Raw genomic sequence first — 23,804 nt, forward strand, 5'->3', positions numbered from 1 at the left:
ATGTGACTCCAATCCCTTGCTCTACCCAAACCAACACAGAACGAAGTCAAAGCAGGTGGGCTGTCCCCTAAACACATCCACAGCACCCCCACTAATGACGGGCACAGCTAAAAGCATCTACCCTCCCATAATGGACTTTGCCTCAAAGAACCCATTCTAGTATGGCAAACAGCGATTTCAACACTGGCTTTGCCTCTCTGAACCTGCACTCCTGAGCTGGGGCATCGACTGAACCAAGCTCAGCCTGTTGCAAAATAAATAGATGAAGTGCAAATATTGACAGTTCTCATGCAACTCCTAAATACACGAAAAAAGGCTCCTTGGAACAGCAGCAAACGGGCAAAGGGGAAACAATGGGAGGAGGAGGAGGAGACAAGAGAAGAGGCGGCCCGGGAAGAGCAGGGGAAAGGGGTAACGTGAATGACAGGTCTTAACTGCGACTCCACGCGCCACCGCCTGGACGCAAGTACTAAGTACAGCCGCCGCCGCCACCAGGACGGGCGACCCGGGGCACAGCGCTGCCCGGGCCACCACTCACCGGGCGCGGCCCGACACGCACCTGTGATACTGCGCCTGCAGGAACTGAAATTCCTCTTTGATCCGGTCCAGGGACTCCGGGATAGTGAACTTGAAGGGCTGGCCTGCAGCCTGGTGCGGCGTCTAAGGGCGATCAGCGAGGGGGACCGAGCGACCGGGATGCGGGCGGTTGGATAAAGCAGAATCAAAGAGTGGGTGGGACATAAACAAAAAATAAAGTTAGAAGTGGCGCCAAACGGAGTCCCGAACTCGAGTTTGCGCTTCACTTGGGGAGAAGGGAAGATGGACCTTCCCAGATCTGAAGCTCCTCAAATGACGCTCGCAGCCTCTTCCAGCCTCCAGGGTGGGACGCGGTGAGTGCGCCTGGGTCACCTGGTTGAAGGGACAAGGGTCCCCGGCGGCGGCCCTGGAGGACCTGGCCAGATTGTCGTCGACGACGCCGCCCCCTCCCTCAGGGGGCGATAATGACCCCGGGGACCAGAGGAGAAAACTCCCGGACGTTCCCCGTTCCCAGAGTCGCTGGGGCCACCTCCAGGCGCGCCGGAACCGGGGCCTCATTGACATGTAAATAGGCGAGACGAGAAACAAAGCGGGGGGCGCACTACCCGCCTGGGGAAGGGCGAGGATGCGGCCGCGGGAGAAACCCCAGTCTCCCTAAGCGCCCCGCCCGCCCGGTCTAGACGTCAAGTAGGAGGGAGCCTAGAGCAAAGGGGTAGAATTGAGAGTTTCAGCCCCCTTCCCACACAGGAGGAGAGGGCCCGGGACCTCCCAAGTCTTGCACCCTTGGAGGCCAGGGGGCTCGGCCAGAAGGTAGCAGCCACCCATCTCCTCACCGCACAGAAAGAGCGACCACCACTCCGCCGCCTCCCTGCCCCCCACTCCACCACCACCGCGCCTCACCGGGTGCCGGCTCTGCGGGAACATCGCTCTGGCGGCGGCCGCGGCTCTGTTCCCGGGCAACTCAATTCTCCGCTCAATTTCCAACTTTAATCCCGCCGAGGAAAATTAAGCCGGGAAGCCAGGCAGAAGCGGGCAGCGCGCTGGCCACGCACGCAGGCGCGCTCGGCGGGACGCACAGGCCGCTCTGCTCCCGCCCGCGCGGACTCCCGCGCTCAGGGCCACATCACAGGGCACCCCGGGCCCGGCCGCACCAAGAACCTGCGGACGCCGCTGGCGCTCGTGAGGGCGCGAGGGCTGCGCTTCCACCCGCGGGCCTCGGCCGCCCGGGCTGAGAGATGTGACTCGGTGCTCCTCTCGGCGATCCGCGTGCGCCGCAGCGGTCCCGGGCAACAAATCCAGGGGAGGACTGCTCTCCTTTGGTCTTCTCCAGGTCCGCCTCTTCTTCGGGTATTCCCCGAGGCGCCCGCCGGCGAGGTGCAGGTGGCGCGGCGCCCCCGGCTAACCCCACACAAACAAACCTGACGGTGCTCAGGGGTGACCCCCGCGGGCCCAGGCAGCGCTCACCAGCGGGAGCTCGCGGGCTCCCGAGAGGCGGCGGGGTGCGAGGTCCCGGTCGCCGCGGAGGCTCCGCGCCCTACGCTCCGCAGCCTTCACCCGAGCCGAGGAGCGCAGGATGACGACGAGGCGGGGAAAGTGCGGAGGGCGCGCCAGGAGGCGGCTTGGCACGCCCAGTGCAGCCGGCTCTGGGTGTTCTCAGAGGTTGCACAAACCCTCCGGGGCCGACGGGTCTACTCCGTCGAGGGCAGTCCCGCAGCCGCCCGCTGCTCCTCCAGACCTGGGCGCATCCGGGCGCCGCGGCCCGCGCGCACTGGTCCTGCACCGCCGGCCAGACCTCTCCGGACCCTTTCTCAGAGCCTCTCCGTCGACCCCCTTTCTTTCCTTTTCGTCTGCCTCTCCTCAAAGGGCGCTCCAGCCCGCTGCAAAGTTCTCTCACGACCCGGGGAAAGACATCCAAGAGACGGTGAGGAAAAGCCCAAGAGTGCGCTCCGCCGCTCGGCCTCCCTCCCCGGCCGGCAAACTCCGCGGGCAGGTCCGGAGGAGTCGCGGAGGCGGTTAAGTTGCCGAGGGCAGGCGGAGGTCCCGGCTGGTGGCACGGTTCCCGCCCGGTCCTGCGAAGGCGGGAGTGGCGCAGTCGGCTGCCTCGGGGACGCAGGACACAGGGTACCCGCCGCCGCCGCTCCAGCAGCCGCCGCTCCTGCCGCTGCCGCCGCCCGCGCCTCTCGCGCCGGTTACATTAACACGCGGTTTCACACTCCGGAGCTAACCAGCGCCGGCCCCGCCCAGCACCGCGCGGGCGGGGGGCGCGAGCGCGGAGCCGGCGGGGGACGCGAGCCTGTCTGGTGGAGGGGGGCGGGGGGAAGGCCCTCGTCAGCCAATCGCTTGCGGCGCGCCCAACGTGGGGTGCTGACGAGACGCCTCCCCAGAGCCTATGGCGGCGCGGCACCGGACATCCCGTCTCACCCGGTCCCCTCTTCTCTCCCACCCCACTTGCTTCCATCTCCGCCGTCTCCCCCGTCTCCCCTCCCATCCACCCCCACCACTCCTCCGCCAGCCGCGTCCTCCCGGGCTCGGTGAGGAACTGTTCCTGGAGGAGCCGCGGGACGCCGAAACCAGCCAATGGGAAGCAGCGAGACGCGGAGATTGGCACGGTGGATGGGAAGGTCGGTGGGAAGGAGAGCGGCGGGGCCGGGCTGTCAATCAAAGTAACGTGGGGCCGGCGAGGGAGCGCGCGGGAGCGCGCGGGAGCGCGCGAGCTGGAGGGACCCGCGAGCGTGCAGCCTCGGAAGCCGGGGGTTCGAGTTTGCAGAAATCCTGCCACTTGTTCACTTTTCCCTTTAGTGAAAATCCTCAGATCTCAGTGAAAGTAACCCAGAGACTAACCGCGTAGTTTCTTAAGAGGGAGAGTGGGTGCTTTTTGGTAGTTCAAGCCAAAGGTGTCTTTCGGAGCCCCCTGTTCGATGCTACTCTTGAAAGTGAGGTCATATTCAAGATTTCTGGGAGGATTGTTTTGCCTTGAGCTGTCTTTTCACGGATGCCCGAGGAGTGGACTGTGCACTTCATGGAAACTGCATAAATAGGCAACTCATTGGCTGCGTAAATACACCAGCGGCTTAGGACTAGGTTTCCAATGCTCACGCCCCCTTTTTCAGTCAAGGTGGTAGGAATTGGTTTTTATTGGAGTATTTCAAACCACTTTGCAAAAAGATCGGCCTAAGTTGGCGGGAAGGATACCCGAGGAGCTGTTTGGGGTAAGGCTGGCGCGTCCCGATCATGGATGAGATCTTTTGCCCGCCGCGCAAAATCTCGGGTCCTTTAAAGTGCCGATTTCGCTGTACTGGGTAGAAGAGGGCTACTGAGCGTTCCAGGGGCCTCTCAGGAACACGACCTGTTTCCAATTTCTAGAAACAAAGGGAGACAATGGGATAAACAGCCTTGAGACCTGAAAAACCTGTCCTGCCCACCCCGCCCCCACAGTTCGGGTGGCACCCCCCTCCCCTTTAACTATGTAACGAGCTAAATGGGAAGCTTTGTGGAAAAGACGTCGCGAAAATTCTTATGAGCTGGAACTTGACTTGAAAAGGATTTTAAGATTTTAAATGAACGGAGCATACTGCGTAAATCTCCAGTTTTTGTCAGTTTTTCTAAAATACACCCCACAGAAAACCTTCAATATTGCTGCTTTCATACGTTAAAGAGCAGTTCAGTTGAGCTATTTCCACATGATTGGTAAGTGAACAATGCTGTAGCCAAATAGGGGTGAATTCTTCCATGAGAAAGACACATCTGTGACAAGCATTCATCTAATGTTGGAATATACTTCAGTTTTTGGTGTTAATGGCCCCCATGTCCCCATTATTTTACTTTCAAGAGAATTATAGAAAGGCATTTATTTAAATAGAAATACAATTTATTTGAAGATTTGCTTTTACAGAGATCTTTTCCTTGAAATATTAAAAGAATCATTTTAGATAATACATTTCACTGGTGGAGTTCTTAAATATGTATGATATTGATTTGTCTATAATTGGATCAATCCCAAATATCAATTATAAATGAAAAATTAAAGGAGCGATTTTAGCCAGTCTGTACAAGGCCATACTGATTCTCAAACAAGTTCAGTATTGTGGCTCATTAAGTGGGGTTAAGGGAGTGGGTTCTATTACTCATTCCTGCTGACATCGGAAATGAATAGCAAGGAAGCACTGCCCCTTTTCTTGGTTATATTTAGCGATGAGCGGGTCTTGCTCCACATACAGGACTTTTTGAATCATACAACCATGGGTTGGCAACCTGTTGTTCAGTCGCTCAGGCCAAGTCTTTGCCACCCCATGAATTGCAGCACACCAGGTTTCCCTGTCCATCACTGTCTCCCGGAGTTTGCTCAAACTCATGTCCATTGAGTCATTCTTTCTGGAGCTGTTTCTCCACTCTTCCCCAGTAACATACTAGGCACCTACTGACCTGGGGGGCTCATCTTCCAGTGTCATATCTTTTTGCCTTTTCATACTGTTTGTGGGATTCTCGAGGCAAGCATACTGAAGTGGTTTGCCATTCCCTTCTCCAGTGGACCACATTTTGTCAGAACTCTCTGCCATGACCTGTCTTTATTGGGTGGCCCTGCCCGGCTTGTTTCATAGCTTTCCTGAGTTGGGATTGGCAAACTGTGTGCCTTTATTGGGTCACCTATACCAGTCTATGGTTGCTTCATCCCGTAATCAGCTCCAGGGTTGTGTGGAAAGTGCTTAGATTCCACCAATATGCCTCTGCATGCAGGGACAACTAGGGCAACTAAGACTTCTCCGTGGCTTTACCCAAGCTTTACTTGGATTTACTGGCACATGCTAGTAGTTAAATTTAAGACTTCCCTGGTGGCTCAGATGGTAAAGCATCTGCCTACAACGCGGAAGACCCAGGTTCAATCCCTGGGTCAGGAAGATCCCCTGGAGAAGGAAATGGCAACCCACTCCAGTACTCTTGCCTGGAAAATCCCATGGACAGAGGATCCTGGTAGGCTACAGTCCATGGGGTCGCAAAGAGTCGGACACGACGGAGCGACTTCACTTTCAGAGAAGTTAAAACAGGAGCATAAGTGTTGCTACTTCTCACCACTCCTCATCCCCTTCAAGATGTGTTCTAACACATTTTTGCTTGTTTGTTTTAATTTTAATATTTATTTGTTTTGGCTGTGTCGGGTCTTAGCTGCAGTAGACAGGATCTTTGGTTGCAGCACGTGGGATCTAGACCAAGGGTGGAACCTGGGCCCCTTGTATTGGGAGCGCAGTCTTACCCCTGGACCACTAGGGAAATCCCTAACACATTGTCAGTAAGTCAGTCAGTTCAGTCGCTCCGTCGTGTCCGTCTCTTTGCAACCCCATGGACTGCAGCACACCAGGCCAATATTCTCTAATACAACTGTTCACAGCGAACATGTCTACTCACCATATTTCCTAGTCTGCCAAAAGGAAAAATTAGAAATTTTATTTTATTTGCTTATTTAAATTTTTTATTTTGTATTGGGGTATAGCTGATTAACAATGTGACAGTTTAGGTGAACAGCGAGAAATTCTCTTTTAACTCCTGCTTCTTTACCAGTAGAGTTTGATACACCAGGCCATCCGATTTCCTTCTGATGTAGTATCTGGAGAAAAGAAAGAATACTGATTTGAAAATTGAAAGGCCTTTAATTGTGTGCCTAAAGATGGTCGGTTTTCAATGGCTTCTTTCTCTTACAGCGCATCCTCCTTGAGAGAGGAGGCTGGGCCCCTTTTCAAGGTCATTTTTTCTATGTGATTGTCATGCTGTAATAATTATACTACAAAACTCTCATCAAACTGCATTACAAATGATGGTGTTTAAACAATCAAGTAGCTTTAATCTTATGTTTTTAAATAAATAATATATGTGCAGATTGCCTACAGCCTATTTAAAGGAAAATAGTTCTACTCACGAAATCTGTAATTTTGGTCTTCTGTCTAAAGTCTGTTAACCATAATCTTCTTTACCTTTACCGTATTCATATGTTGATGATGTTTTTACATGAAATAATATTAAGTACTCTGCTTCCATAGGAAATTGTCTCTGGAAGAAAGTTCCCTCTTTATCCTCTACAAGAAAACAAAAAGATTGCTGTTTATCATTGATGCATGTATGAGTATATTTCCATTCACTTGTTGCTGAGTTATCAAATTTTCAATTCACTAATAGTATAAGTGATTACAAAAACCAGGTACTATCTATTGTATAGGTACTAGACACAATAGGAAAAATTATGAATGCTGGTCATGGAAATTATACATCTTTTAAATCTGTTACTTTTTTATTTGAAATAAATACTAATTACGCACATTTTAAAAAGACCACATTTGTCATTTTCTCTTCCTTTCAGCTGTTATACATTTCCTCACTTGACTTTTTTGTTTAAAAAACTGGAAGTTTTCTTAAACCTAAGAATGTAGGGTCCAGAAGAAATCTTCCCAGCATTGCTTTATAACCTTTTTCCCTCAGCATTTTACCAAAGAAAAGAACAGGATGGGCATGGAGTTGGAAGGAAGAAAGCAGAAAAGGAAAGGGAAAAAAAAGCCGGTAGCAAATCCATGCAGCAGTAAAACCTCAAATAAAATCACATCCAAAGAATCTCTTGCGGTTTCACACAATATGGTAAAATTAGAGATTGCAGGAAACCAACTAAATTAAACTGGGAGCATTTGAAGAGAAACGAGCAGACTTTATGAAAATGACACATTGACTGACCAGTATGCTTTTTTATCAACAATTTCTTTGTTAAGACGCAGATCAAAGGAACCTGCATATGTTTTCATTTTGTTCTAACTAGAAAATTACATCCAGATGTTTAATAGGCATTTGGTTGGTTTTTCAGCATTGATTAGATATGTTGGTTCTGTTTGCTTACAAGTGTAGCCGGATCATTAGCTAATGCAAAGAAATGTTTGCTGTGAGTTGCTAATTAGGGCTTTTGGAAACCCTCCATGCTCAAGAACAATTTGTCCAGTGGCCAGAGAACTTGTGGGACTTGGGGAAGTTGTTTTCCCTTCTCTGTCAGGGTGGGGAGAAGCAGACAGCCCAGTTCCCTAATCTCCTTTTGCCTAGGGGGATTGCGATGCTATCCCTGAGGACTGGAGTGCAAATAAATTAGGAAGAGACCACACAGGCACTCCCAAACACAGAGATAAATGTGATCTTTCTGGAACCACCACCATGCTGTCTTTGAGGGTGGGGGGAGCGAATATCTAAAACGCTGAGCTTCAACATGTGGGAGATGCTCAGTGCTAATGTTATCAAATACACAGTCTTTTTAAGTATACTTTAGAGACAGATGGAAAAGCCCTTTATGATAAACGAGTGTACTTGAATTCATTACTGTGGTACTTATAATTAAAAATGTCTCCTTTGCAATTTCAGTACATTTACAGGGTACAAGAGACCAAGCTTTGGAAGGGGAAGGCTGGGCCTCCTGAAAGAAATGAGGGAGCGGAATTTGGGAGAAGAGGATGAGACTGGGAGGAAATGCAGTGTTTACTTTCACAGCCCACCCAATTGTTTACCTTGTTAAAGCCCCAAAACTTGTCGGAGATTAGCCATTCACACGGTATTCAAATAAACTGTTTAAGAATTTGAGGCACCAGGCGGATAAACTTCTTAGCTGGCCAATCATGTTTTAAAAAACACTCTGGCCTGCAAAAGAACACCACCTCAGCCAGGGTGAACTTTTGTTTATTTAAGTCTGAACTTCTAGAGAGGTGGAGGTCCAAAATAGCCTGTGTTTATAAGTCATCCTAGAAGTGCAGATACAAATGTTCTTCTCCATCTCACTGCCCCTTCTAGGCCTGTTTACATCTCTCGCCCATGTATGGAGCACGTGTTAATTTGTTAATGTGGCCTGGTACTAGTTGGAATAATACACACTTTTTTTTTTTTTTTTTAATCCTTTCAGTTTAGCATTTAGCTCAAGAGAAGCTGAAGGGTATTTCATAGACAAAAGAAAAAGTAGTTAAAGGAAGTACCTTTGATGCTCCTTCCTGGGGATTCACATAAAGGAGCAAACTTTGTTGATTTAATAATTCTCTTCAATGACCTACTTTACCACAGGCCTTGGACTTACTAGGAAAAATTAAATGGGGGCACCTTTCCTCTGCCTTTTCTTTGGAAGTATCATTTAAATAACCTTTCTTCCTGGAGCTAGACAGTTTCTTTGAAGGGTTAAAGCTGAGTTCTGCTAATCTCTGATCTCTTGATGTTCCTCACTGGTTGAAGGCAGGTGAGCTCTGGAGATGAGAAATGGGCTAGATAGCAAGCGAATATTTCAAATACCTCCATGGCTTCTAGAATGCTAAGTGTAGACCTAGATGAACAAGTCAAGTGACATGATTACAGAATGTTGGAACATTTCACGAGACAACTGGCCTCTGCTCTAAAATTCACTGTCATGAGAGGGGAAAGAAAATGGAAAGGACTATTCCATAAAAGCAAAGACACATGATGAAAACGCAACATATGAGTCTGTACTGGCTCCTAGTTCAAGGAACAAAAACCCATCAACTATCTGTGAAAGACGTTCTTCAGAAGTTTTAATGTGGACTGGTTATTAGGTAATATGGAATTGTGGTTAATTTTTTTTTTTAATTATGATCATGTCAAAAAATATTCTGAGAAGATGCTTGGTGATGCATGCAACTTCAAATGAAGTCTTCAACTGCAGAGAAAATGTGTGTGTAGAGAAAGAGAAAGCAAATCTTCAAATCTGAAGAGAAAGGAAAAGCAAATCTGTAAGCAGAAACTACAGAGTTTAGGAGCAGAGTCTGACGTTTTTCATTTTACTAATCTTTCAACTTTTCTGTTTGAAGTTTTTCATGATAAAAACTGGGAAACCCATTTTAGGATCATTGTCCACATCTTTTTCTTCACGTGGTAATAGAAATTCCTTTTGTAGTTAAAAGATTGGCTTATGATGTTTCTAGTTTTTAAAGGTATGAAAAAGTGGCTTCCCCCCATCATGTTAAAGTTCTTGTACCCAATGTTCTTCTCTGGATCTTTTAGTTCTTTTATTATTAATGGTATTTTATTTTATTTTTTCCCGCTGTCTCAAATGTCCCTTAGTTATCAATTAACATAAAAGGAAACTCTTTAAACAAATTAGGGCATTACATTAGCAATCCTCTAATGCATCGTTTTGTGGACCATCAAGCTCAGAATAACCAGAAAATCTACTATAAAATAAGGAAGAAAAACTACTTATATATTAAGACTAAGATTGTAGCAAATAAATTTTATATCCGTTTCTTAATTCCCATTATAAATAGGTGTTCTGCTGGCCTTTTCATCACTTGAACCCAGCAGTGAAATTTATAGAATTTGTTAGTTTGATTTGGCAATTTCCTGAAGATTTTTAAATTTAATACTGAAACAGATTATTGTTCTGTGTACTAAGCTTTAAATATTAATCTTGAAAAGGAATGAAAATAGCACTAAATCTTGGATGCTGATGTTATGTTCATCTAGAATCACAGAGGCACATATTTATGATGTGCAAGTAAATAGTTTTCCAAAAAGTTGTGAAAAGTGACAAAGCATAATCTAAGCATTGACTACTGGAATGCCCCATCCATCAATTTTTTCCCTTTAATTGTGGCCATTTAGCATGAATTTTGTTTTTCCCATTGCCATTATGTTGACTGAAAGGAAACATTTCTGTAACAGTGGTAAACAGATTCCAGTCCGTGTATGAACAGATTAAATCCACAATTTCCACTGAAAAACTTGAGTGCCTGATAGGGAGGCAAATATGAAAATACAGAAAAACCAGGACTGTCTACACAGTGTCCAATATTTCTAGCCACCATCCACATAAGCAATGCTTATGTAAAGTGAAAACGATAAAAATAACTCCTTCACGATGACAGAAAAAATCCCACGGGGACAGAGTTATCATTCTAATTTCCCCCATTGGCGTTCTCCACACTTCAGAAGAACTGGCAAGCTACAATTGGCACTTGAAAAAGTGTCACAAAACACTGACTAGTATTAGAGAAATGTTGATTAATATAAACAGCCTGCCCCAAGGAATAATACCTTTCTTAAGAAAACTGGATTTCTAATTAGCATTTCTATGGAGATGGGTATCTCTAGGTAACTCCAGGAAGTGTTTCAAGAAGTTATTTGCCTTTGCTGGGGAAAGAAGGCATTTTCACATTTATATCTTAAATTTCTGAAAACTTCAGAAAAATTGCTAGGTTAAAAGATCAGTGTGTCAGATCTGAAAGAGACACGTGCACCCCAATGTTCATCGCAGCACTGTTTATAATAGCCAGGACATGGAAGCAACCTAGATGCCCATCAGCAGATGAATGGATAAGGAAGCTGTGGTACATATACACCATGGAATATTACTCAGCCATTAAAAAGAATTCATTTGAACCAGTCCTAATGAGATGGATGAAGCTGGAGCCCCTTATACAGAGTGAAGTAAGCCAGAAAGACAAAGAACATTACAGCATACTAACACATATATATGGAATTTAGAAAGATGGTAACGATAACCCTATATGCAAAACAGAAAAAGAGACACAGAAATACAGAACAGACTTTTGAACTCTGTGGGAGAAGGCGAGGGTGGGATGTTTCGAGAGGAATCGGGTGGAGAGGGAGGTGGGAGCGGGGATTGGGATGGGGAATACGTGTAAATCCATGGCTGATTCATATCAATGTATGACAAAACCCACTGAAATGTAAAAAAAAAAAAAAAACACAAAACTTTTTAAAAAGCCTAAAAAGAATAAAAACAGTTAAAATGTTTTAAAAAAAAAAAAGAAAGTATCAGACTTAAAAAAAAAAAAAAAATCAGTGTGTGTGTGTGTGTGTGTGAGTCACTCAATCCTGTCCGACTCTTTGCAGCCCCATGGACTGTTAGGCTCCTTTGTCCGTGGGATTCTCTAGGCAGGAATACTGGAGTAGGTTGCCATTTCCTTCTCCAGGGAATCTTCCTGACCCATGGATTGAACCCAAGTCTCCGGCATTGCAGGCAGATTCTTTACTGTCTGAGGTCAGTGGGCTTCAATTAAAAAAAAACAAACAAATTTTGCCATTTGCAGCTACCTGGATGGTCTTGGAGGGCATTAAGCTAAGTGAAATAAATCAGAGAAAGACAAATACTGTATGTTATCACTTAATGTAGAATATAAAAAATTACAAGAAACCAGTGAATATAACAAAAAGAAGCAAACTCTCAGATACAGAGAACAAAGTAGTGGTTACCAGCTAGGCGATAAGGTGGGGGAAGTGGCAATATAAGGGTGGGGGAGTGAGAGGTACAAAGCATTGGGTATAAGATAGGGTCAAGGATGGATGGTACAACGCGGGGAATACAGCCAGTACTCTGTAATGATTGTAAATGGAGTGTAACCTTTAAAAAATATATAAAAAATTAAATCATCAATCAATGGACCTTAGGCTTCCCCGGTGGCACAGTGGTAAAGAATCCACTTGCCAATGCAGGAGACACAGGTTTGATCCCTGGGTCTGGAAGATCCCCTGGAAAAGGAAATGGCAACCCACTCTAGTATTCTTGCCTGGGAAATATGGACAGAGGAGCCTGGCAGGATACAGTCCACAGGGTCACAAAAGAGTTGGACATGACTTAGCCACTGAACAATAACAATGGACCTTAAAAGCAAAGGGAATTCTAACACATGCCATCATATGGAGGACATTATGCTAGTGAAATAAGCCAGGCACAAAATGACAAATACTTAATGATCCTACTTATATGAAGTCCCTAGACTGGGCAAATTTATAGACAGAAAAGAGAACTGAGGTTGCCAGGGGCTGGGGAGAGGAAGTTATTGCTTAATAGGTACAGAGTTTTAGTTTTGCAAGAGGCATAGAGTTCTGTGGATGGATGGTGGTGAAGGCAGCAGAACAGTGTGAATGTACTTAGTAACATTCACATTTAAATGCGCACTACGCATTTAAAAATGGTTACAATAAATTTTGCGTCTGTTGTCAGTTATTTGTTTAAATTCAGTAGGATTCCTTTTTGGGGCATGTACCAGTTTTACAGTGGATTCTCATCCTATTCATTTCCTGAATGTGCATACCACCGTTTATTGAGCACTTACTGTGTTGTCAGGCACTGTTCTAACTGCTTTATTGTTCGTATTACCTCATTTGACCATCAAAGCATTTGTATTACTATCCCTGTTTTACTGACCAGAAGCCCAAGGCCCAGTACTTTCTCAGTCACTTGTAGGAGAGCTGGGTTTTTTGAAGTCTGGTACCCCAGAGAACTCACTAGCAGCCCCTGGCCACAGTGAGTACCAGTTATTGGTCAGAGTACCCTTTCTTTCTCTTTCATCGATCAAATCCCTCATTGATCTCCTGATAGAAAACATTTATATGTATTTTGCTCGCGAGCTTGGTAGGCTGTCTTAGTACTTTGGAGGTGAGGTTGATGCTTTAAGAATTTTTATTCCTGCAGAGTTGCCTCTGGGCTCTAGAACTGTGTGCATTGCCAGCAGAGAAAGGCAGCTACCTTCAGCTGTGAGCTTTCTGGAAGCACCCAGTCCATGCCCTAAATTGCAGTTCAGTTAAAAAAAAAAGGGAGTGGGGGGGCTCAGTAGCCAGATGAAGCAGAGGAACGCCAAAGACAGCAAGTCTTAATTTCACCTAGGATTGCAAAGCAACTGTCTTGATTTACAATGTCACAAATGATAAAATTAAAAAAAAAAAAAAAAAAAAGGCAGGGGTATATATAGAATTCTGTAATTAATAATGGTTTGGGGTTTCCTGCTAATGGTAGACATATGGTCTGGGTCCTGATACTATGTTTGGAGACATTTGACCTGTTGAATGTAAATGGATTGCTTCTATCCTCCAAACTCTCCTAAAATAAACAGATTTTGAGTATCTTTGACCATGAACCACACTAAGAAATACATTTTAAAAAATCTCTGTCCAGTTCTCTCTCTTTTACATTCACAGGGGTCATATAAACAGATTGCAACACGATTTTAAAACATTACTTTAAATTATGTTACTGTTCTATTCAGGGTTCTCCAGAGGAACAGGACCAATAGGAGAGAAAAAGAGAGAAGAGATTTATTAAAGCGATTGGCCCCTGAGGTTATGGAAGCCGTCAATCTGCCATCTGTAAGTCAGAGAACGAGGAAAGCCAGTGGTACAATTCATTTTGAGTCCAAAGGCCTGAGAACCAAGGGGCTACTTGTGTGAGAACCAGAAGCTTGACATCCCAGCTCAAGAAGAGAGGAGAGCTCACCCTTCCTCCTGTTTGGCCTGTGTGCCGGCCCCCCTACCCCCCTGCTCCCGATGGGTTAGCTGATGCCTGCCTGCATTGGGCATTGGTGATGGTGAACTTTACTCAGTCTACTGAGTCAAATGCTTATCTCCAGAAATACCCTCACAGACACACCCAGCAATGCTTTATCAGCTATCTGGGCATTCCTTAGCCCAGTTGACACCATCATAGCTGAAATGAACCATCACAGCTATAGTATTTTTAAGTTTGATTATTAACAACTTCAGCTTATGGAAAGTCATTAACCCCAAAACCATGTTCATGAAAAATGGCGAAACAAGTCTGCTCAATAATGTTAGGACCTTTCTTTACACTTTTGGCAATGATAAATCATAATCCATGCCTTCAATGTGGTTGTTCTTGTTTAGTCTCTACGTCATGTCCGACTCTTTTTGCAAACCCCTGGACTGTAGCCCTCCAGGCTCCTCTGTCCATGGGATTTCCCAGGCAAGAATACTGGAGTGGGTTGCCCTATCCTTATCTAGGGGAAATTCCCAATTCAGAGATGAACCCAGGGATGGAACTCATCTCTTGCATGGACAGGCAGATCCTTTACCACTGAGCCAACAGGGAAGCCGTACATGGAGTTACAAAGTTCCAAATCAGTAAGATTCAAAGCTCTTCAGAGAATTTCCTGCATAATTCTTTGTCATTCCCTTCTCTGCTGGCCCTTTCCTGCCTCTTGTTTCCATCTCCCCTCTCAGGATCCCGTCCTATCACCCACGTCCTGTGACACCCCTCATTCTCCTCCCTGCCCCACCCCACCCCGAAGCCTAGAGAGGTTTAACAAAAAGTGCACCAAGCTTAGAGACAGAGGATCCTGAAATGGAATCCCTGTCTGCCTCTTACTGGGCACACTGCTCCCCTCTCTGAGCATCAGTTTCCTCACCCATAAGACCAGGATAAAGGCACAGGTCTCTCAAGGTGGTTGCCTGGACTGAAAGAGATAAGCTGAGAAAACACAGCATCCTATTCCACTCAGTGCTTGGCCCTAAGAACCTTGTTCCTTTCCCTTTTTTTGCCTGGAAAGAAGGGCCCTACCCTAGGTCACTAAAGAACTGGGGGATTATCACCCCTGCGATTATGCATCCTTGAAAATCAGACAGCAGGACAGATTCTAAAAGGGTGATCTGGGGAACTCTAGTCCAACCATAGCCTGTGTGGGGTCCCCAAGAAATACATCTGGGGCCCAAGAATACTCTGGGGCCCAGAAATACGTCACTATGGGTTTCTTGGAGGCAGGATAAATGGATCTTGTGAAAGGCAAGAGCCATAGATCATGAATGCCCTCCCGTTCATAGGCTGTTTCATACTCAAGAAAAAGTGCCACTGGTACACATATCTTTTTGGAAGTGAAGGGGCTTCCCTGATGGCCCAGTGGTTATGAATCCACCTTGCAATGCCAGGGACACTGGATGGGAGACTGTCTGATCCCTGGTCTGGGAAGATCCCAATGCTGCAGAGCAACTAAGCCCCTGTACCACCACTACTGAGCCTGCGCTCTAGAGCCCAAGAGCCGCGACTACTGAGACCCTCACACCTAGAGCCTGTGCTTGGCAACCAGAGAAACCACTGCAACGAGAAGCCTGCGCACCGCAACTAGAGAGCGGCCTGTTGCCCTCACAGCAACAAAGACCCACCACAGTCAAAAAATTAAATAAATTAATCTTTCTGGAAATGAAAATGCAATTTGGTATGGGAGTAGTACTATGAAAACAAATCATGAGCAACATACAGTGGTTATTTTGGATGGCTAAATCCCCTGAATTCCCTCATTTAGATAATATAACAAGAAAAATGTGGCTTACCGACAGGAGGTTAATGGAATTATGTCTCGAATACGCTCGAGTGTCATACCATCTCACCCTATGAATGTGAAGTTGTGTGTTGAGAAGACCTGGAGAAACACATATAGAAATTAGGAAGTCAATTAGATGTTAACTGAATTCTTCTGAGGAAGGTGATCTGCCCTAGGATTCTTTTTGAAACTGGGAACTTCCACTTTCGTTTCACCTCATCTATTTTATTAGCGATGGCTGAGGTCTCTCAATCTCTGAGTAAGGTTTAGTGAGAATTGATGAGCCCTGGCTAAGTAAGAATCCTAATGGCCGTGGATTGCTATTCTGTGCTAGAAGTCAATCTCAAATATCTTTAAATCCAACAATTCTCTGTCGACCGACGGACTCTTTAGGACCTCTTCTATGTGTCTTTCTTCATTTGAAATCTTTTGCTTGAAATCAGGGCTACTCTAGAAAGATTAAAAAACTGAAATACAAGACATTCATTTATGAGGAGAGTTAAGGAGAAAGAGAAGGGATTTTTCTTTCTAGATTTCGCTTTTTACAGTAAGGAACAATTAGACCATTGGGTAAACAAGCTTGGCTACCCAGATCAGTCTTTAAAAAAAAAACAGAAAAACAAAATCCTCATAATTTATAAAGGGTAGTATGATTAGCATGGCTGTGTACATAGACCAATTCTCGCAGCTTTTACGTCCCTGCCGCTCCCTTCCCCCACTGCAGCCATTTAAGGAGGAGTTCTATTTAGGAAGATAGAACAAAGCCTAGCTTTATGCTGTGAACAGTTCCCAGCGGTGGGGAAGGCAAGAAGAGGAAGGGATAATGAACAAGGAGAAGGTGGTACTTAGTTCTTAAATTTTACTTACTAAGAATTCCTTCAGTGTCAAGTGGGAGGCATATCTAGAATTTGTAGTCTGTCGACTCGTATCCGACGTCTTCAGATAAATCCCTGGAAACACAGCTCTCTTTTTCAATAAGCATGTTCACATAATAATAGATTGGCAGACATTAGGACCAGCATGGACTAGAAGATCCACAGTTACATTAGGCTAAAATTAGGAAATTTTTTCTAGGAATGAATGAAGTATTCTCATTTCCAACATTCTTTTAGGTTGAGTATGGAAAAAAACATGGGTTGGGGGAAAGGCCAGGGTGTGGGTGTTGGTTGTGGATGGAAGGCATTAATGATGGGAATTTTTTATTTCCAGTGTGAAAAACAGCCTAAGACGTTCCTTCTCTGAACCTATCATTCACATTCTTGAAAAGTGTTTTGAAAGGATTCTGCATAGTTCTACAATTTCATCAGATACCCAGGAGGAATCTCAAGCTGGATTTTGTTTCACTGGGTTTAGCTCAGTGGTCTGTATAGTTTTTCTCTATGTAAAAGGAATCAGTAGGGAAACAGCTTCTTCAAATATTAACTTTAGAAACCAGAAAAGTACAATTCCTTTGCAACCCAGCAAGCCTTTAAAGCGAATGGAATTTCTTGGGTAAAGTGGGTTTTTTTCCAGCCATAACTCTTTTATAAGAATTAATGCCCTACTCGTGAAGCTCCAGTTATGGACCTTTTCATGATCCATCTAGATCCGTTCAACTGGGCTGTTGATCCTCAGTAGGCAGACCTTTTCTACTGTCTTAACCATTAAGACTTAGCTACCCAATGTTCCAATTCCAATTCCAATTCCAATGGGGGATTGAATGAAAATTAAAAGTTGTGAAGCATAATTCTTTCCAGGTAACAAGTTATGAGCCAATATGTTTATTTGGATATACCAAAAACACAACTTCTGTCCTAGGCTTTGAGGACATCAGGAGCTATGTGAACATTCATTCCGCTCTCAGAGAGCAGGCAGTATACCTGGGAAACCTACCTTATACTTTGTTTTATTGAAGTATAGTTGACTTACAATGTTGTGTTTAATTTCTGCTATACAGCCAAGTGACTCAGTTATACATATGTGTATTCTATCTTCATATTCTTTTCTGTTATGATTTATCACAAGGTACCGGATATAGTTCCCCATCCTATACCATATACCTTGTTGTTCATCCAGCGTATATATAATAGTTTGCATCTGTTGACCCCAGTTCTCCCCTCCTTTTTCCCCCTGCCCCTTGGCAACCACAAGCCTGTTCTCTGTGTCTGTGAGTTTGTTTCTGTTATATAAGTATGTTCATTTGTGTCGTATTTTATATTCCACATATAAATGATATATGGTATTTGTCTTTCTCTTTCTGACTTACTTCGCTTAGCATGATAACCTCTAGGTCCAACCATGTTGCTACAAATGGCATTATTTCATTCTTACTAATGGCTGAGTAATAGTCCATTGTATATATATATACATGCATATGTATATGTGTATATATTAATATATACCACATATTCTTTATTCATTCACCTGTTGATGGTCATTTATGTTGTTTCCATGTCTTGGTTCTTGTGAATATCTCTGCTGTGAACATAGGCATGCATGTATCTTTTTGAATTATAGTTTTGTCTGGCTATATGCCCAGGAATGGGATTGTTGGGTCTTATGGCAACTCTGTTTTTACAAACTTGTATTTTAAATGATGAGTACTAATAAAAAAATGGGAAAGATATACCCAACTGAATGCAGAGTTGCATAGCAAGAAGAGATAAGAAGGCCTTCTTAAGTAAACAATGCAAAGAAAGGAAAACAATCAAATGGAAAGGACTAAAGATCTCTTCAAGAAAATTGAAAATATCACGGGAACATTTCATGCAAGGATGGGCGTGATGAAAGACAGAAATGGTAAGGAACTAACAGGAGCAGAGGAGATTAAGAGCTAGCAAGAATACACAGAAGAACTGTACAGAAAAGGTCTTAATGACCGGGATAACCAACATAGTGTCGTCCTCACTTAGAACCAGACATCTGGAGTGTGAAGTCAAGTGGGCCACATCCTAAGGATGTGATGGATGTGATGGAATTCCAGCTGAGCTATTTAAAATCCTAAAAGATGATGCTGTGAAAGTGTGCTGCACTCAGTATGTCCGCAAATTTGGAAAACTCAGCAGTGGCCACAGGACAGGAAAAGACCATTTTTCATTCCAATCCCGAAGAAGGACAGTGCCAAAGAATGTTCAAACTATCGTACAGTTGGGTTCATTTCACATACTAGTAAAGTTATGCTCAAAATCCTTCAAGCTAGGCTTCAGCATTATGTTAACCAAAAAATTCCAGATGTACATGCTGGGTTTAGAAAAGGCACAGGACCAGAGGTCAAATTGCCAACTTTCGATGGATCATAGAGAAAGTAAGGGAATTCTAGAAAAACATCTACTTTTGCTTTATTGACTATGCTAAGCCTTTGACTGTGTGGAGCACAACCAACTGTGGAAAATTGTTAGAGAGATAGGAATACCAGACTACCTTACTTATCTCCCGAGAAACCTGTATGCAGGTCAAGAAGTAACAGTTAGAAACTTACATGGAACAGTGGACTGGTTCAAAATTGGGAAGGGAGTAAGACAAGGCTGTATATTGCCACCCTGTTTATCTAACTTATATGCAGAGTACATCATGCGAAATACCGGCCTGGGTGAATCACAAGCTGCAATCAAGATTGCTGGGAGAAATATCGACAACCTCAGATATGCAGATAACACGACTCTAATGACACAAAGTGAAGAGGAACTGAAGAGCCTCTTTTTTTTTTTTTTTTAATCTTTTTTTTTTATTAGTTGGAGGCCAATCACTTCACAACATTTCAGTGGGTTTTGTCATACATTGATATGAGTCAGCCATGGATTTACACGTATTCCCCATCCCGATCCCCGCTCCCACCTCCCTCTCCACCCGATTCCCCCGAGTCCTCCCAGTGCACCAGGCTGGAGCACTTGTCTCATGCATCCCACCTGGGCTGGTGATCTGTTTCACTAGAGCTAATCAATGAATATAGTAAAGTTGCAGGATATAAAATTAACACACAGAAATCCCTTGCATTCCTATATACTAACAATGAAAAAACAGAAAGAGAAATTAAGGAAACAATACCATTCACCATTGCAACAAAAAGAATAAAATACTTAGGAGTGTATCTACCTAAAGAAACAAAAGACCTATACATAGAAAACTATAAAACACTGATGAAAGAAATCAAAGAGGACACAAACAGATGGAGAAACATACCGTGTTCATGGATTGGAAGAACCAATATTGTCAAAATGGCTATTCTACCCAAAGCTGTCTATAGATTCAATGCAATCCCTATCAAGCTACCAACGATATTTTTCACAGAACTAGACCAAAGAATTTCACAATTTGTATGGAAATACAAAAAACCTCAAATAGCCAAAGTAATCTTGAGAAAGAAGAATGGAACTGGAGGAATCAACCTGCCTGACTTCAGACTCTACTACAAAGCCACAGTCATCAAGACAGTATGGTACTGGCACAAAGACAGAAATATAGATCAATGGAACAGAATGAAGAGCCTCTTAATGAGGGTGAAAGGGGAGGGTGGAAAAGCTTGCTTAAAACTCAGCATTCAAAAAGCTATGATCATGGCATCCAGTCCCATCACTTCATGAGAAATAGAAGGGGAAAAAGTGGAAACTGATAAATTTTCTTTTCTTGGGCTCCAAGATCACTGCATATGGTGACTGCAGCCATGAAATTAAAAGATGCTTGCTCCTTGGAAGGAAAGCTTTGACAAATCTGGACAGTGTATTAAAGAGCAGAGACAACACTTTGCTGAGAAAGGTCCATGTAGTCAAACCTATGGTTTTCCCAGTAGTCATGTATGGATGTGAGAGTTGGACTATAAAGAACACTGAGCACTGAAGAACTGATGCTTTCAAACTGTGTATTGAAGGCAGAAGGAGAAGGGGGTGGCAGAGGATGAATGGTTAGATAGCATCACTGACTCAAGGACATGAGTTTGAGCAAACTCTGGGAGATGGTGAAGGACAAGGAAGCCTGGTGTGCTGCAGTCCATGGGGTCACAAAGGGTCTGACACAGATTAGCGACTGAACAACAACCAATAATAAAAAAATAAAAAACATCTTTAAAACAGTGCATGCTAAGGGCCAAATGATTGTTACACTCAGTGAGCCCTGTAGGGATTAGTGGAGTCATATACCTGGAGATGGTACTGTGATGACCTTTAATACTTTTCCAAAGGACTCATTCTTTCAGGTGGCACTGAGCCTTGATTCTATTTCATGCTAGGGCACAACCAAATACAGACATCTTTTATACTCTCATATACATAAAAACTAATATTACTAGCAAAAAATGACTCACAGATCTTCAGTCTAAAGTAAAAACCATTGAGTATAGTTTCATGAAAAATCATCTGGCTATTGAGCTAGGCTTGGGCAACTGTCTTTGAGTTTTGCCAATAATATTTATTTTCTACCCCTTAATTTCTTCCAAACATGTATAGCACCAAAGGTATAAAAACTTATAGGTAGGATGAAGATTTAAGTTTAAAATTGGTATCCATTAGCTTAATTTGGCCTGCAGCCGGTGAAGAATGGGCACGGGGAAGGCTGTCATTGTTAAATTTTAGCAGTGAGTTACTTTGGCCCAGCCCCTGAAATACTTGCCTCCCCTGAAGCATACTTTGGGGACCATTGAAAATTGTAGGGGTGATCAAAAGGGCATCTTCAGGTTCCATGGCAGGTTGAAGGAAGATGCCTTTTGGCAGCTTTATAGTCCTACTTATCATTATCTTCATTTTCTAGCCATCATTTCTGAATTCACTGGTCTAAATACTTTATGTATGAATTCATTTATTCTTCACAATGATTCTAAAGTCAGTACTGTTATCACCTCCTGTGCTGGTTAATTTTGCGTGTCATCTTGACTAGGGTATGGGATGCTCAGATAGATGTTAAGACATTATTTCTGCTGCATCTGGGGGTGTTTCTGCAAGACGTTAGCATTTGAATCAGTAGACGAAATAGAGAGAGTCTTTACCAACACGGGTGGGCATCATCCAATGAATAGAACAACGTGGAAGGGCAAATTTGCTCTTTGCTTGAGCTGAGACAAACATCTTAAGCCGTCCACCATCATGCTCCTGGTTCGTTCTCAGGCCTTAGGATTTGGACTGAATTACACACTGGCTTCCCGGGTTCTTCAGCTTGCAGACTGCAGATCATGTGGCTTCTCATCCTCCACAGTCGTGTGAACCAGTTCCTTTAATATATCTCCTCTCCTCTCTCTCTGTATATATATATACATACACACACATATATCTATCCTGTTGGCTCTGTTCATCTCTAGCGCACTCTGACTAGAAGACCTCGATTTCACAGATGGGAACAGGAGGCACAGAAAGTTGCTTTGTTGCTGTTGTTGTTCCGTCGCTCACTCGTGTCCGACTCTTTGTGACCCCATGGACTGCAGCCTGCCAGGCCTCCCTGTCCATCACCATCTCCCGGAGCTTGCTCAAACTCACGTCTATTGAGTCGATGATGCCATCCAACCATCTTGTCCTCTGTCGTCCCCTGCTCCTCCTGCCTTCAATCTTTCCCAGCATCAGGGCCTTTTCCAATGAGTCAGCTCTTCACATCAGGTGGCCAAAGTATTGGAACTTTAGCTTCAGCATCAGTTCTTCTAATGAATATTCAGGATTGATTTCCTTTAGGATTGACTGGTTTGATCTCCTTTCAGTCCAAGGGACTCTGAAGAGTCTTCTCCAGAACCACAGCTCAAAAGCGTCTATTCTTCGGTGTTCAGCATTCTTTGTGGCCCAACTCTCCCATCCATACGAGACTACAGGAAAAACCATAGCTTTGACTATACGGACCTTTGTCGGCAAAGTAATGTCTCTGCTTTTTAATACATTGTCTATGTTTGTCAGAGAGTTGCTGGCTTTCCTCAAATCTCACTAGCTAGTGGGTGGCAGAGAAACTCTCTAGTCAACATTCCTCAGCCTGGGTGCCTGCCACCCCTCAAGGGGGTTACTGACTGCCACTTTGAGCCAAAGCCTAAGCTCTGGATTTAACTGAAGAAGCTGGGCCTGGACAACTCCAGTTTGGAGATGGTCAGAGTTGCTGTCACCCTGGAGCACGAGAAAAGTCTTAGAAGAAGAGTGCTCTCTTGAACTCACAGACAGTAGCAACAACACAGAAATGGCATGTTTTTGAACTGGTGTAAGATTTGTCAAGACAAACCACACCTGCTTTGACTCTTTCCTGGCATCTTTTTTTCTTCTAGTCCTTAAGAAAATTGAAACAGCTTGGAGCAAGACTTGTTCTTTCTCAGGGCTTCTTGGTCTCCTGTAGAGTGAGTTTGAGTGGGCAAATGTGGGCTGCACCGCAGGGAACGGAGGACAGATCTGGCTGGATAGTGTGCCTGGTGGTACTTCTAGGAGACAGGATTGCCCCCAGCCCCCCGTCTCTTCACAGAGGGTAACTCTGGGGGACTCCCTTTTGCCCTTGTATTTCTTCCCCCTTTCTACCCCTTTCTTGGCCACCTCCCTCACTGTCTTCCATTTCCCCCCAGTACGACAGTCTAGGACACATGTATTGAATGGTGCTGTTACTGTTCTTTGCAGTTAAGAAACCTTGTTTAATCTTTCTCTTTTTTGCTTCCTGCTATTATGAAGGGCCAGGCTGGCCTTCCCGGTGCCTTCTGAGGATGTTTAGACTGAGCAAACAAAGCAAAGTAGGGAGACTTGTTTAGGAGTCCTGGTCTTGGCCCCATCTCTCTCTCCAAATGAACCAGAGACACACTGATCTGGGAGGCAGTGGGTGTGCGAGCTGGATATGGCACTTGCCCAGCTGGTTCTTCTTCCGCATTTGACTGTTGTTCAGCGTGTGTCTGTTCTTCCTTATGGCAGAGATCCCTGGAGGAACAGAGAGGGCAGTGACAGGAGCTGTAACTCAGAACCCCTTCCTGAAGTTCTGATATCAAGAGGACACTGTTAGGTAATGCTAAGGCTTTCATATTAGTGACTGACACTGTCTGGGGGAAGAGAGGCAGTGGTGTGTATCCCAACAGAGTCCACACATGGACTGGTTGTACCTTTGTCAATATTGAATCAAGAGCCATAAAATATTTCATCTTCTCTAATCCAATAATTCCACTGGTGGGACTGTGGTCAAGGAAAGAGTTGAAAGTAAGACAAGATAATTCTAAGTATACCTAGTTCTCAGGTCTTGGTTTCTAAATACTATTATCCACAGATAGGTACCAGA

At 44.5% G+C, this 23,804-nt stretch overlaps 1 protein-coding gene and 1 non-coding gene across 14 annotated transcripts in view; one reads left to right on the forward strand and one right to left on the reverse strand.

Moving 5' to 3' along the window:
• LOC133048892 (transducin-like enhancer protein 1) overlaps positions 1 to 1,576 on the reverse strand; it is a 91,403-nt gene extending 89,827 nt beyond the window's left edge. For 6 of the 13 annotated variants that reach the window (XM_061132803.1, XM_061132805.1, XM_061132802.1 and 3 more), the window contains exons 1-2: positions 1,438 to 1,576; positions 560 to 660 (exon numbers count right to left, since the gene is read on the reverse strand). In XM_061132803.1, coding sequence (XP_060988786.1) covers positions 560 to 660; positions 1,438 to 1,461 — 125 coding nt within the window. In that variant the 5' untranslated portion in view covers positions 1,462 to 1,576. Of the gene's footprint in view, positions 1 to 559; positions 661 to 825; positions 1,391 to 1,437 lie in introns of those variants that run through there. The other 7 variants (XM_061132797.1, XM_061132798.1, XM_061132795.1 and 4 more) reach the window with 4 other exon arrangements.
• Positions 1,577 to 5,360: 3,784 nt separating this feature from the next.
• On the forward strand, positions 5,361 to 5,433 carry TRNAC-ACA (transfer RNA cysteine (anticodon ACA)). The gene has a single exon. It is a non-coding gene; the product is annotated as a tRNA-Cys (tRNA).
• The last annotated feature ends 18,371 nt before the right edge of the window (positions 5,434 to 23,804 follow it).

The sequence above is a fragment of the Dama dama genome, chromosome 29 (genome assembly GCF_033118175.1).
Source record: "Dama dama isolate Ldn47 chromosome 29, ASM3311817v1, whole genome shotgun sequence".
NCBI classification, from domain to species: domain Eukaryota; kingdom Metazoa; phylum Chordata; class Mammalia; order Artiodactyla; family Cervidae; genus Dama; species Dama dama.